At 39.9% G+C, this 15,144-nt stretch overlaps 1 protein-coding gene across 15 annotated transcripts in view; it reads right to left on the reverse strand.

The window, feature by feature from the left end:
* CADPS2 (calcium dependent secretion activator 2) overlaps window positions 1-15,144 on the reverse strand; it is a 560,752-nt gene that overhangs the window by 332,902 nt on the left and 212,706 nt on the right. For all 15 annotated transcript variants that reach the window (XM_048836201.2, XM_048836202.2, XM_048836197.2 and 12 more), the window contains one exon: window positions 171-407. In XM_048836201.2, coding sequence (XP_048692158.1) covers window positions 171-407 — 237 coding nt within the window. The remainder of the gene's footprint in view (window positions 1-170; window positions 408-15,144) is intronic.

Below are 15,144 nucleotides of genomic sequence, written 5' to 3' on the forward strand. Positions count from 1 at the left end.
AAACCCTAATTATTGAAAATTAAATTATGGTCTAGCTGTTTAACATATTAGTATGAAATTCTAAATATAACTACAAAAGTGGGGAAGGACTAATCATAAGGAGGTAGTAAGAAATAATATTCTAGAATCATTTAAATAATCAACAAATGTTACGTGATATATTCACTTACCTCTAATGTGAATGATAGCACCACATCTGACTTTGACAGCTGAATTTCATTTTCATCTCCTATGTCCAAGAAAGCAGAATTCTGTGATCGCTTTAACTTCTGCAATTTAAATTCTGGGCCACCTTTAGACACTGGAAGACTTTCCAAATTTGCCATTAGCAAATTCACTGAAGACCGCAACTCTTCTATAAACATGTTCTCCATTTCTTTCATTACAAACTTCGGAAATTTTCTTTCCTTGAAAATATTTTTAAAATTCAGAATGTCATTAATTATGTCATACCATAAATTTAGTTTAATTTACTAATCAATTGTCTATGTGCTTTCAGCCAAAGATAGTTAATTAAAATATAAATCTGAACTTCAGTGATTATCTAGGATTACACGTTACAAATACTTGGCTTTGGAAATCTATCCTAAATACATTGCTGTCTTTAGCGAGAAACAGTGTGAATTGAATTCCATCAAATACCTCAAACAGATTAAACCAAATTGCAACTTCTTGAGTACTTACAGAGAAAGAGAGATTAAAGGGCATCTTTCAAAGGAGGCAAGGCCAAATAATTCATTCTACCTTAATTTCAGAATGTGAGTATGTGCATGCATCTTACACAGTCTCTCTGCTCTACTTGTATATTCATAGAATCATAGAATATCAGGGTTGGAAAGGACCCCAGAAGGTCATCTAGTCCAACCCCCTGCTCAAAGCAGGACCAATTCCCAGTTAAATCAACTTACTGTATCCCTTTAATGTTCACTGTTAATATCGGACAAGCTGACACAAAATTCAATTGTCCAGTAGTCATTTTACTATTAAAAACTCTTCATATCTGGACACAGAAAGATTTTAAAAATGTGTCATCTAACTGTATTCATTTTTTGCTGGCAAAAACAGACATCTCTCTGTTGAACCACAGAAAATTCCCCATTACCTGTTTCTAGTAAGGAGGCTGAAAATGATGGCCATTTAAAATGTTTACAATTGCTTTTTGCTACCCATACCATGTATAAGAAACAACAGGAACACTTAGCAGTTAAATAACAGATTTCATTCACAAATCTCAAGTGCTTTAAAAAAATGCAGGTAAGCATTTTGAGTACCGTTTTATAGATGAAACACATAGAGCTTAAGTGACACTCCCAATGACACTCATTCAGTCAATTGCATCACCGAGTATAACACTAAGGACTCTTGATGCATGGTCTGATGACCATGTTTATGCCAGGTAAAGGAAATACCATTCTAATGTTAAGTAACATTTTAAAGATTTTAAGATTTGAATGGTTTAAGGGCAACCACAAGAAGGAAAGCCAATTACAACCAGAAATATTTTGTACAAGTCTAACAGTCAAAGGTATACAACAGATTTTTGCTTTGTGACAGCAATAAAATTGTAACAAGTTAAAACTCAGAGTGTTTTTAAGCAAAGCCCTTCCCAATGCTTTTGAAATTATAGATTACACAATTAAATGAAAAAAATGTCTTAGGAGGATAACTGAAGTAATATTCTGACTGAAACGTGGGAGGTTTTAGAATGTTAAAGATAGAACATTAGTCAATTGTGTTAAATGATCTTTCCTCTTTACTTTTTAAAGAAATGTCTTCTGTTCTTCTATCCTTACTTTACTTTTTTACCCAGACTTCTCTCAATTATTTTCAGGGTGATCTCCAAATGTCTAACACACCACTAACTCTCACTAGCAACAAAAGTAGTGGTGGCAACAACAGCGCCTATATTTCAAATCAAGTCACATTTGTAAATTTGCATTGTGCAATAAGCTTCTATTCTGGATTAGATAATTTTCTGCACTTGACAAAGGAGCCCTGTATTACCCACTTGCCCCATCTCATGAAAGTATAGTCTAGCATCTTCAGTATATAGGCTATGGTTTTTTTCATAATACATTTCAGGAGAAGTCAAGTTGTGACAAATTGTGATAGCTGACATTTATTACAGATATTTTAGAGCAATAAAGTTTCCATTCTTTTTCCCCTCAATTATATTTCAAACTCCAAGTGGGGGTGTAGTTGATTTATGAAGCCCAAATCTTCTCAAAGATAATGCCTCCCACTAGGCTGTAATTATCAAGGCTATGATCAGGATTACTGAAACATAATGGAACAAGCCCATGTTACTGGGTGAGAAGTGGATCACTCGATAAAGTACCCTTTCTGTTTACTCCCTCTGAAGCATCTGGCGCTGGCCACTGTTGGTCTGACCCAGTATGGCCATTCTTATTATGTTCTTAAGCCATCCACTTTTGATAACTGAGACTGGGAGGTTCTCCGACCTGGAAAACAAGCTGAGGAGGGAAAAATGGACTCCCTAGATTAAGATATGCTGATGAATCCTGAAAGAAAAGGTTGAAAAGGCTAGAAGGAGAAGTAGGAGATAGTTCAGGATGACACACTTGGAACCTGGGTGGTTTCAATAGACTTTTGAACCAGACCAAGGAAGTCAGACTCCAGGGCCTTGTGGAGAGGAGAGACAGTGGAGAAGGCTAGTCTGTCTGCTGCATGTCTGTAAGAAACATGATCCACCATGTTAGGGAAGTCAAAGTCAGCCAGATGTGATGCTGGCCACATCAGTCCTTTGTGTAACATTTGCTATGAAAATGATAAGCCTTAACCATGTTATTGGCTTGGTGGAACTTTGTTATGAAGAGGATAGTGATCAGTTGCTCTCCATGTCCAATGAAGGCAGGACAACAAGTAATGGGCTTAATCTGCAGCAAGGGAGAGTTAGGTTAGACATTAGGAAAAACTTTCTAACTATGTAGTTAGGCTCTGGAATAGGCTTCAAAGAGAGCTTGTGAAATCCCCACCCTTGGAAGTTTTTAAGAACAGGTTAGACAAATACTTGTCAGGGATGGTCTAGGTTTACTTGGTCCTGCCTCAGCACAGGGTTACTAACATGGTATTGCTTCTGCTCCCTAACAGGATGAGCATAACAAACCCAGTCAAGTTTCCATGAGGAATATTCACAGAAAACAAATTTAAAGAAGCCTTGCAAATGATTACTAAAAGAAACTGAGCATGTGTCCTCTTTTGCGTCTTTATGATACAGAAAGAAAGCCCAACAATAGTTTGTTATTTGCTTTCTTTATTTTTTTGTAAACATAGAAAAGTAAACAATATAATATTTGGTCCTCCCTGTTCTTGCTGGAGAACTTCTAGGAAGTCTCAGAACTCACAATACACATCTCTAACACTTTAATTGTAGAGGAAAAGGTGTTGAATCTTAATTAAAAAAAGGCTTCCTTTATTCAAAATGCTAGGTAATGAAGTTAAATAGGTGTTAACAAAACAAGCAACTTTTCCAGTCTGACTAAAATAAAAATTAGTTAAAACAGATATTAGCATTATAAGAATGTTTTTAGACTTTATGAAATGCTTGTGGGATGCCGCATGTATTAATCCTACTTACAATATCTGTATCCCATGGTATAAAGTTATATTGCATGTTTGCACTGTAAATCTCTGCAATTGTGTAACTCACCAAACAGGAAAAGCAGCATTAATTAAGGTAAAGTGCACATCTTGCACTCAAGATGGCCCACGGAAAGTCAATGAGGCATTGTGTAGTACCAAAGGACAGAGACCTTGTTGATTACATTCCTCACCCACTCCAGGAAGGGGAAACCTGTGCATGAACTCATCCCATCAGCTTGGAATCTGAGGTGAAGGGGATAAAAATCCCTGTCAAAGAGAAACTTGGTCTCTTTATGCTGCCTGGACTCTCAGGGGCAAAGATTCCTAAACGTAAGCAAGAAATCCCCATGCTGCTTATCATGTGTCATCCCTAACGGACACCTAGAACTGCTTATTATAGAAACTTATATATTCCCCCCCCCCGCAATGTTCCTCAGACGTTCCTGTTAACTGCTGGAAATGACCCACCTTGATTATCACTACAAAAGGTTTTCTTTCCCTCCCCCCCTGCTGGTAATAGGTTTCAGAGTAGCAACCGTGTTAGTCTGTATTCGTAAAAAGAAAAGGAGTACTTGTGGCACCTTAGAGACTAACCAATTTATTTGAGCATAAGCTTTCGTAAGCTACAGCTCACTTCATCTGATGCATAAAAGTGGAAAATGAAGTGAGGATGTTTTTATACACACAGACCATGAAAAAATGGGTGTTTATCACTTCAAAAGGTTTTCTCCCCCCACCCCACTCTCCTGCTAGTAACAGCTTATCTGAAGTGATCACTCTTACCAGCAGGAGAGAGGGGTGGGGGAAGAAAACCTTTTGAAGTGATAAACACCCATTTTTTCATGGTCTGTGTGTATAAAAACATCCTCACTGCATTTTCCACTTTTATTCATTCGATGAAGAGAGCTGTAGCTCACGAAAGCTTATGCTCAAATAAATTGGTTAGTCTCTAAGGTGCCACAAGTACTCCTTTTCTTTCTGCTGGTAATAGCTCATCTTAAGTGATCACTCTCCTTACAGTGTGTATGATAACACCCATTTTTTTTCATGTTCTGTGTGTATATAAATCTCCTCACTGTATTTTCCACTGAATGCATCCGATGAAGTGAGCTGTAGCTCACGAAAGCTTATGCTCAAATAAATTGGTTAGTCTCTAAGGTGCCACAAGTCCTCCTTTTCTTTTTGTAAATCTAAGACAGTAACTCGTGTGTGTGTGTGTGCGCGCGTGTATATGTGTGTGCATGCATGCGTTTCCTGTTTTAATCTTGTAAATTACTCCCATTTCTTTTCTTAGTTAATAAATCTTTAGCCAGGATTGGCTACAGGCATAGTCTTTGGTTTGAGATCTGAGTAGAGTTGATATTGGGTAAGTGACTGGTCCTTTGGGACTGTGAGTTACCTAAATATTATTGTGATTTTTGGTGTAAAGTGACCATCTATCACATATTCCAGCTTGCCTGGGTGGCAAGATAGACTGGAATGCCCAAGGGAACGGTCTGTGACTCCATGGTAAGATTGTCATAGTGCTTTAAAAGTTCACACTTGTTGCTGTGTTGGAGAAATTTAATTATAGAGCACACAACCAGTTTGGGGTGTCTGCCCTGCTTTTTCACAGACAGCCTGCTCTGAGGTTGACACTCACGCTCCCCAGCCACTCCAGATGACGTGACACCACCCAATCCCCATTTATTTGACTATTTCTGATCTCAAGCACATTTCAGATATATGGAGCAATACAATATTTTCCATACCATACCAGTTAAAAATAAAACACAACAGTAACTGTTATTTTGATAAAAACAGGAGTACTCTGAAACCTTGTGGCACCTTATAGACTAACAAATTTATTTGAGCGTAAGATTTCATGGGCTACAGCCCACTTCATCGGATGCATGCAGTGGAAAATACAGTAGGACGATTTTATATACGCAGAGAACATGAAACAACAGGTGTTACCATGCACACTATAACAAGAGCGATCAGTTAAGGTGAACTATTACCAGCAGGAGAGGAAAAAAACCTTTTGTAGTGATAATCAAGATGGGCCATTTCCAGCAGCTGACAAGAACATGTGAGGAACAGTAGGGGGGAAAAATAAGCATGGGAAAATAGTTTTACTTTGTCTACTGACACATCCACTCCCAGTCTTTATTCAAGCCTAAGTTAATGGTTTGTCCAGTTTACAAATTAATTACAATTCAGCAGTCTCTCGTTGGAGTCTGTTTTTGAAGTTTTTTTGAAGTTTTTTGTTGTAATATTGCGACTTTTAGCTCTGTAATTGAGTGACCAGAGAGACTAAAAAGTGTTCTCTGACTGGTTTTTGAATGTTATAATTCTTGACATCTGATTTGTGTCCATTTATTCTTTTATGTACAGACTGTCCGGTCTTGCCAATGTACATGGCAGAGGGGCATTGCTGGCACATGATGGCATATATCACATTGGTAGATGTGCAAGTGAACGAGCCTCTGATAGTGTGGCAGATGTGATTAGGCCCTATGATGGTGTCCCCTGAACAGATATGTGGACACATTTGGCAACGGGCTTTGTTGCAAGGATAGGTTCCTAGGTTAGTGTTTTTGTTGTGTGGTGTGTGGTTGCTGGTGAGTATTTGCTTCAGGTTGGGGGGCTTTCTGTAAGCAAGGACTGGCCTGTCTCCCAAGATCTGTGAGAGTGATGGGTTGTCCTTCAGAATAGGTTGTAGATCCTTGATGATGCGTTGGAGAGGTTTTAGTTGGGGGCTGAAGGTGATGGCTAGTGGCGTTCTGTTACTTTCTTTGTTGGGCATGTCCTGTAGTAGGTGACTTCTGGGTACTCTTCTGGCTCTGTCAATCTGTTTCTTCACTTCAGCAGGTGGGTACTGTAGATGTAAGAACGCTTGATAGAGATCTTGTAGGTGTTTTTCTCTGTCTGAGGGGTTGGAGCAAATGTGGTTGTATCGTAGAGCTTGGCTGTAGACAATGGATTGTGTGGTGTGAGCTGGATGAAAGCTGGAGGCATGTAGGTAAGTATAGCGGTCAGTAGATTTCCGGTATAGGGTGGTGTTTATGTGACCATCACTTATTAGCACTGTAGTGTCCAGGAAGTGGATCTCTTGTGTGGACTGGTCCAGGCTGAGGTTGATGGTGGGATGGAAATTGTTGAAATCATGGTGGAACTCCTTAAGAGCTTCTTTTCCATGGGTCCAGATGATGAAGATGTCATCAATGTAGCACAAGTAGAGTAGGGGCATTAGGGGATGAGAGCTGAGGAAGCGTTGTTTTAAGTCAGCCATAAAAATGTTGGCATACTGTGGGGCCATGCGGTACCCATAGCAGTGCCGCTGATTTGAAGGTATACATTGTCCCCAAATGTGAAATAGTTATGGGTGAGGACAAAGTAACAAGTTCAGCCACCAGGTTAGCCATGACATTATCGGGCTTGTAGTCCATCTTTGTGTGGAATGTTGGTGTAGAGGGCTTCTACATCCATAGTGGCCAGGATGGTGTTTTCAGGAAGATCGCCGATGGATTGTAGTTTCCTCAGGAAGTCAGTGTGTCTCGAAGATAGCTAGGAGTGCTGGTAGCATAGAGCCTGAGGAGGGAGCCTACATAGTCAGAAAATCCTGCTGTCAAGGTGCCAATGCCTGAGATGATAGGGTGTCCAGGATTTCCAGGTTTATGGATCATGGGTAGCAGACAGAATACCCCTGCTCAGGGTTCTAGGGGTGTGTCTGTGCGGATTTGCTCTTGTGCTTTTTCAGGGAGTTTCTTGAGCAGATGGTGTAGTTTCTTTTGGTAACCAATGTGACATATGCCATCATGTGCCAGCAATGCCCTCTGCCATGTACACTGGCCAAACCGGACAGTCTCTACATAAAAGAATAAATGGACACAAATCAGACGTCAAGAATTATAACATTCAAAAACCAGTCAGAGACACTTCAATCTCTCTGGTCACTCGATTACAGACCTAAAAGTCGCAATATTACAACAAAAAAACTTCAAAAACAGAATCCAACAAGAGACTGCTGAATTGGAATAATTTGCAAACTGGACACCATTAAATTAGGCTTGAACAAAGACTGGGAGTGGATGGGTCATTACACAAAGTAAAACTATTTCCCCATGTTTATTTTTCCCTTTCACTGTTCCTCACACGTTCTTGTCAACTGCTGGAAATGGCCCATCTTGATTATCACTACAAAAGGTTTTTTTTCTCTCCTGTTGGTAATAGCTCACCTTAACTGATCACTCTCGTTATAGTGTGCATGGTAACACCCGTTGTTTCATGTTTTCAGTGTATATAAAATCATCCTACTGTATTTTCCACTGCATACATCCGATGAAGTGGGTTGTAGCCCATGAAAGCTTATGCTCAAATAAATTTGTTAGTCTCGAAGGTGCCACAAGTACTCCTGTTCTTTTTCCGGATACAGACTAACATGGCTGCTACTCTGAAACCTGTTATTTTGATATGTATAAAGATAACTTAATTACATTGTCAAAATAACAAAACATTTATCCTTTAATTTATTTACTAAACTCCCCTCTGAAGTGTTTATTTTAATTCATTCAGGATGACTGAGTAGCTCATGGAAAGGACTGAAGTGAAGTCACAGATGAGTTGAGCTTTGCTATAATGAAAAGCATGTTGCATTTTCACTGTCTGATATATCTTGACGCACCACGTGAGCTTCACATAAATGAAAGAAACTGGCAGAGAAGTTACAAAACTCAACAGAACTATTTCTATTTTCATGCATATAAAAACAAACAAAAACGTGGAGGGGGAAAAAATAAGATCAAAGTATTTTAGTTTACTAAATACTAAAATAAATGAATATCTGTTAATTAGCATAGGATACTGAACAGGAAGGAAAGGGCTATAGTATGTGGCAATGAAACGGAACAAACATCTCAAGTAGTCTTCTCCCATATCTTACAAGTTCCCTTATGGAAAAATCCAATAGAATCTAATAGAGAATTATACCCAGGCCACTGAATTCCACAGATTAATCTAAACATTCTATAGATAAGAAACATTTTTCTATTAGACTCTGTAGATTGTTTAGAATAATTTATATTGAACCCTATTAGCTACGATCCTGTTAAATTATATCGGCCTAGCTCATAAACGTGTATTATAATCATGGGCAGACCTAATAAAATAATTAAAAGAAAAAAGTTTAATAAAGCCCTGTTATGAAGCAAATACTGCCAAAAAGAATGTGTCTCAATGTATAAGGTCAAAGAAATTTTCCACTGGTCCAAACCTATGCTATTAGGGAAAGGGACCATGGACAAACATGATGCAGACTACGGCTGGAATTATCTCCCTAAACTTTTGAAAGTAAAGGCTAAGTCAAAATGCAACTTAAAGAAACTTAAACTGTGCATTCTTCTTAAGGTCAAAATAAACAAACACAAACAGACTTTTAAAAATTAAAGCATTTAATCTAAAACCCCAAGTACAGTGAATGTTATGTTATGGTTATCAGCTTTTATTTACTTATTTTCATATATTTTCATATAAGCTATGTTAAAAAGCGCTATAGGGAATTCTTATTTCTATTTCTGTGTGTGCTTCTCTGATCATTGGTGAGTATCATTCCCTCATGTCTGAGAGATACTTGACTAGTCCTGGATCACAGATAGGATATCTCTCTCACACACACACAAACATACACACACCCCTAAGATGCGTCAGCCTACCTATTAAAGTAAGTGAAAGTACTTGTCACTCCATTCTTACTGGGATAGGTAATGAAAAGTGAAAAAATATAAAATAGGCCATCAGTTAAGAGAGAGGGTCATCTATGCTAATGGGGCTTAGTTTGCACCCTTCCCTCAAGTTGCCAGAATACCCCCATAGCATTCAGTAAGTCCCCTCCACACCCCTGCCCAACCCCACTCTGCACACTGCAGGCTGCAAGGGAGGTACTGTAATGCCGTTTACATGAACTCTACATTGCTCCTGTGCAGGTGGAATTCTGCCCCAGCTGCTTGTGGATCCTCTATGGTCTCTGCATGCAGCCAGAGTGACCTATTGGAGCTGGAAGCAGGTCCAGAACTGGTCTCTAAATCTCAAGTATCAATTCACCCATTACTGAAATGCAACATTTTCTTGCTCCTTTTGAAGACTGAAAAATAACAGGCAGTTGAAAGTGGGAAAGAAACTGAACAGTCAATCACTGAATCACTGGATACGATTACATGAGCTGGAGTTTGGCCAGGATATTGGCACTAGCATTTCAACATTACTGCAGTACTCCTGTGACTTACATGCTCTACAGAGAGCTCAAACTTATGGCTAACAAATATCAGACGATATGAGTGTCTTTTTATTCTGCTGTTAATGGGACAATTTTTATTGTGAAGTGAATATTTACAGGAAAGCAAAAAGCTCTCTCAACTGTGGCATAATTTGCTAATATGGATAAAAATCCATTATACCAAGATATACTTGATATATGTTTCTAAGCTCTGTCAGCTGGAAAGAGATAATAAATATACTGTAGTTTGTCTTCTTGAATGACTCTATCCCAGAGGTGGGCAAACTACAGCCCGCGGGCCACATCCAGCCTGCAGGACCGTCCTGCCCTGCCCCTGAGCTCCTGGCCCAGGGAGGCTCACCCCCGGCCCCTCTCCCAGTGTTCTGCCTTCCTTGCAGCCGTGCCACCGCGTGGGCAGCGCTCTGGGTGGCGGGGCTGCACGCTAATGCAGGGCAGCGCAGCAGCATATCTGGCTCTGGCTGGGCGGCGCAGCTGCCAGACATACTGCCCTGAGCAGCATGGTAAGGGGACCGGGGTGCATAACGGGCAGGGGGTCCCAGGGGGCTGTCAGGGGACAGAGAACAGTTAGATGGGGTGGAGATTTGGGGGGAGGGGGAGGTGGTCAGGGGATGGGGAACAGTGGGCGGTTGGATAGGGTCCCAGGGGGCGGGAGTCCCGGGAGGGGGTAGTCAGGGGACAAGGAGCAGGGGGGGGTTGGATGGGATTTCTGAGGTGGGCAGTCAGGGGGTAGAAAGTGGGAGGGGTTGGATAGGAGGAAGGTGCCACGCTGTTTGGGGAGGCACAGCCTACCCTACCCGGTCCTCCATACACTTTTGCACCCTGATGTGACCCTTGGGCCAAAAAGTTTGCCCACCCCTGCTCTATCCTATCCTAGATCAACACTAACAGTCTTGCATTCACTAGGTGTGATAGTAGAACTATGAACTCTAATATAAAAATTAATATGATATTTTACAGGAAAAAATGGTTCAGATTTTAAAATACCATGTGCTGGGGAAACTTTAAAAATATATGTTGATCACCAAAAACTGTAGATCTGTTATTCTTTTTAAGTTAGATCACTGCTGGTAAAAAAAAAAAACAGCTGTCAAGGAAAGAATCCATAATTCCTAATTTTGATTGTCGAAAATAAAAGCTATCTGGGAATACTTGACATGACAAACAATTCATCTGAGTGCAAGAAGCCAGTCTTAAAATGTTGTTGTAATGGAATGGTAAATGGTATTTATACGGTTCAGCCACTAGGTGGCACTGTGTGAAAAATACCATTTTTAAACTAACTTCAGTCATATCTGGGAGAGCATTAAAGTATCTTATGATGAACAGAGCTCATGTGTATAAGCAAGCTCTGTGAGAAGTCCATATCTGATACAGAAGAACATGGCATGGTGTCAGAAATAAAGTAAGAACAGAAACAGAAGAAAAACATCAACAAAGGTTACAGACTGAAAGAACAAAGCAACAAAAGTTGTAGGACCTCATCAACATGCTACTCTTCAATGCCCCAGAGAACTTCAACTTTGACAAACATTCACAATGGACAGACTGGAAACAATAATTTTGCAAGATTTTGCTTGGCAAACAAACGCCACAAAGAAATTGGCAATATACACGTATTTTCTGTAATTTATTCTATGGGGAAGCAGGCAGAGCATATATTGTCTTTGTAAAATCAAAGGATTTCAGTCACAAACATGACTGTGAAAGAGTTCTGGCTAAGTCTGGCTATGTCTTTATACTCCAGAGAAATGTGGTTTATAAAAGAGCATTTTTTTTTGCAGCAGAGAATTCAAGAACCAAGGGAAATGTTGTATGTTTTATAAGAGCTCTAGATATATTGGCTGAAAACTGAGATTCTGGAAATGCAAAACATGAAAATATCAGACAGGCTAGTTATTGGGTTACTTGATAAAAACCTTTCACATCAGCTACAAGTGAAGAGAGATTTAACCCTAGCCACTGTTATACAAAATAGCAAAGCTGTCAGAATTAGTCAAAGAACAGAACAAAAAGGAAACTAGCTTGAAAACTATAAACAGACACTTGAAAGTGAAAAGTCATTATCATAAAACCCCTGAGGCAAGGAAAGAGAACTGCTAGGCTAAGAGGGACAAATTCCAGACTATATGCTCATATCCCAAGAGGTGATGCATGTCCAGCCAGAGGCGCACAGTGTAATGCATGCATGAAATATGGACATGTTTCAACAGTTTGCCGCACCAGTAAGGTAGCTGAATCCTATTATGGACAATCAAGAGCTACTGTTTCTGGGATCTATCACTTAGGATGACATAGAGCCTGCCTGGAGAGTGAATCTGAATATTCATGGAAATACTATTGACTTTAAAATTGACTCAGGAGCTGACATCATAGCCCTCTCTGATGGGACTTACAATCACCTTCAACCCTAGAAGTCTCCTGACACAGCTCTGACTAGCCCGGGAGGTATTCTGAACTGCATTGCCAGTTCACTACAGAAACAACTTACAATGACAAAAGCCATGCATTCTGACTGCATGTGATCCACGGACCACAGACCAACAACCTTGTCAGTTACAGTGTGGCAGCCACAATGGGCCTAGTGAGAAAGGCAGAAGAACTCAATGGAGGATTTGATATTACACTTTTGAAAGAAGATCCAGTGCAAATCAACTAAAAAAGAGACAATACTGAGCCATGTACTATATAAACACCCTTACCAGAGAGACTTTGGAAAAGACTAGCTGCAAATTTATGCAAATTCAGTATTACCTGGTCATACTGGACTATTTTTCCAGGATATAGAAATAATGTACTTGAAAGACATAGGATGTCACAGTGTTATCAAGAACCTGAAGTGCACTTTTCCTCACTACGGTATTCCAAAACAACTAGTGATGGACAATGGATCACAAAGTACTGCAGGAGAATTTAAGTCATTCCAAACGAAATATGATTTTGGTCATATTAATAGCAGCCCATATTACCCAAAAGTGAGTAGAGAGGCTGAGAGAGCTGTACAGACAGCCAAGAAAATCCTACAGCAGCAAGAGCCATTCCTTGCTCTTTTGCGTCACAGAGTAACACCAATGGCGGCTACTGGATATAGTCCAGCACACTCAGAACTACTGTTCCAACTTTGGAAAAGAATCTATTTTTAAGTGGCCAGACATGAAAAGAGTAGCCAAATCCAATTAAAAAAAAGGCTAAAAGAGCCTATAAACACTTTTACAACAGACATCATTCATTTAGAGAACTGCCAGGTCTAGCTTCTGGTGACCATGTTCATGTCAAATTGGATAGAAAAAAATATGGACAACTCCAGCTATCGCATAGAAAAAGAATTCAATGCCCAGATCATGTGATCGTGACCAATAGTGGAGAGTTCAACCGAAACAGTCAACATCTACAGTTTGTTCCTCAGAAAGAACAATCAACAAAGTCAACTCTATAGATGATAGACGCAGAACAAGAAGATAACTCAAAGATTCCGAAGTGATCACAGCAAGTCGTTGCAACTAATGGACACTTAGATATCCAAGGTGTTATGTGTTCAGGTCATGTAATTAAAAAACCAGAACAATTCAGAGACACTTAGACTGATATATACTGAACTTATTGTAAAGGATAAGAATGTAGAACTCAAAGGGGGAGATGTAATGGAATGCTAAACTGTAGTATATTGTTCAGCCACTACATAGCACTGTGTGTAAAAGATATTATTTAAAGGAACTTTAGTCATACCTGGCAGAGCATTAAAGGATTTTATGATGAATGCAGCTGGTGTGTATAAGCAAGCTCTGTGACCAGTCCACATCTGGTACAGAAGAATGTGACAGTTGTATTCCTTTTAGAAATGTCTGAACTACAGAATAGTAACCATTTTTATAAACCACTTTATGAAGTGGAAATGATTTTTAGATAAAATCTCCTAGTTGTGAACTATAACAAGAATATAAAAACTTTTTATGATGTTTCCTCTTTTTGTTAATTTTGAAGCACCTGATTTCTTGGGTGACCTCTGGGGCTCTCATATCTACAGCAACAGGTATTTTTTATGGATTATCAACAGGAAAAGGCAGGATTATCAACAAGAAAAGGCCCTTGTAAAAGGACCTCCCATAACTGTAAACAAAGATTTAGAAGATTCTAGGAGGCACGGAACTTCACCCCTTGTGCAGTATATCCAAAATGGCAGCTGGGATTTTCCTTGCTCTGTGCAAAATCATGCCCTTGGTACACAGAAGCCATGACATTTCCAACCTGTTTAGAAAGAGTGCAAAATCTACATATTTCCAGAATATTCACTTATGTAAAGGAAGAAATTAGAGTAGCAGCAGAGCATAGGAGGAATGGAACTAAACTTTAGTGGAAGTCATATTAGCATTTTCACTTCCTTTAAAATGAATTTTAATCATCCAAAAAGTAAGCTTTACTTTTTAGAAAGCTTACCCAGCAGAATTATTATTCAGATTTCATCCAACTAGTCCTGAGAGGGATTATCTTTGCTTCTCCATTCCTTCCCCTATTAAAAAACCCCCATCAGGACTGGAGTAAACAGTTGTCTTCTGCTATTCTACAAAACATCATGGTGTCCCGAAGTGGCCGCATTCTGCCACCACCAGAGAGAGACTAAGAAAAAAATGGTTACCTACCTTTCGTAACTGTTGTTCTTTGAGATGTGTTGCTCATGTCCATTCCAAGTACGTTGCATGCACAGTCGTCGGAAGGTTTTTCCCCTAGCTGCATCTATCAGGTCGGCTGTGGAACACACTGGAGTCGCGCCTTCATGGCAGTGTATATAGGTCCCTGCTGACCCACCACCTCCTCAGTTCCTTCTTGCCAGAGTACTCCAACAGAGGGGTAGGTGGGTGGGTCTTGGAATGGACATCAGCAACACATCTCGAAGAACAAGAGTTATGAAAGCTAGGTAACTGTTTTTTTCTTCAAGTGCTTGCTCATGTTAATTCCAACTAGGTAACTCTGAAGCAGTTCCCAGGAGGAGGGGTCAAAGTTCACTGAATCACAGACTGCAGCACCACCCTACCAAATGTGGCATCATCTCTAGCCTGCTGAGTAATCATGTAGTGTCATGTAAAGGTGTGGATCAACGACCACGTCGCTGCCCTGCAGATGCCTTGAATGGGAACCTGTGCCAGGCATGCCACCGAGGAAGCCTGCGTTCTTGTGGAGTGCACTGTCAATGCTGGGGCAGGAGTCTTTGCTAGATTGTAGCATGCCCCAATACAGGCCATAATCCATGACAAGATCCTTTGGGACGACACCGG

The sequence above is a fragment of the Caretta caretta genome, chromosome 1, assembly GCF_965140235.1.
Source record: "Caretta caretta isolate rCarCar2 chromosome 1, rCarCar1.hap1, whole genome shotgun sequence".
Lineage (NCBI taxonomy): Eukaryota > Metazoa > Chordata > Testudines > Cheloniidae > Caretta > Caretta caretta.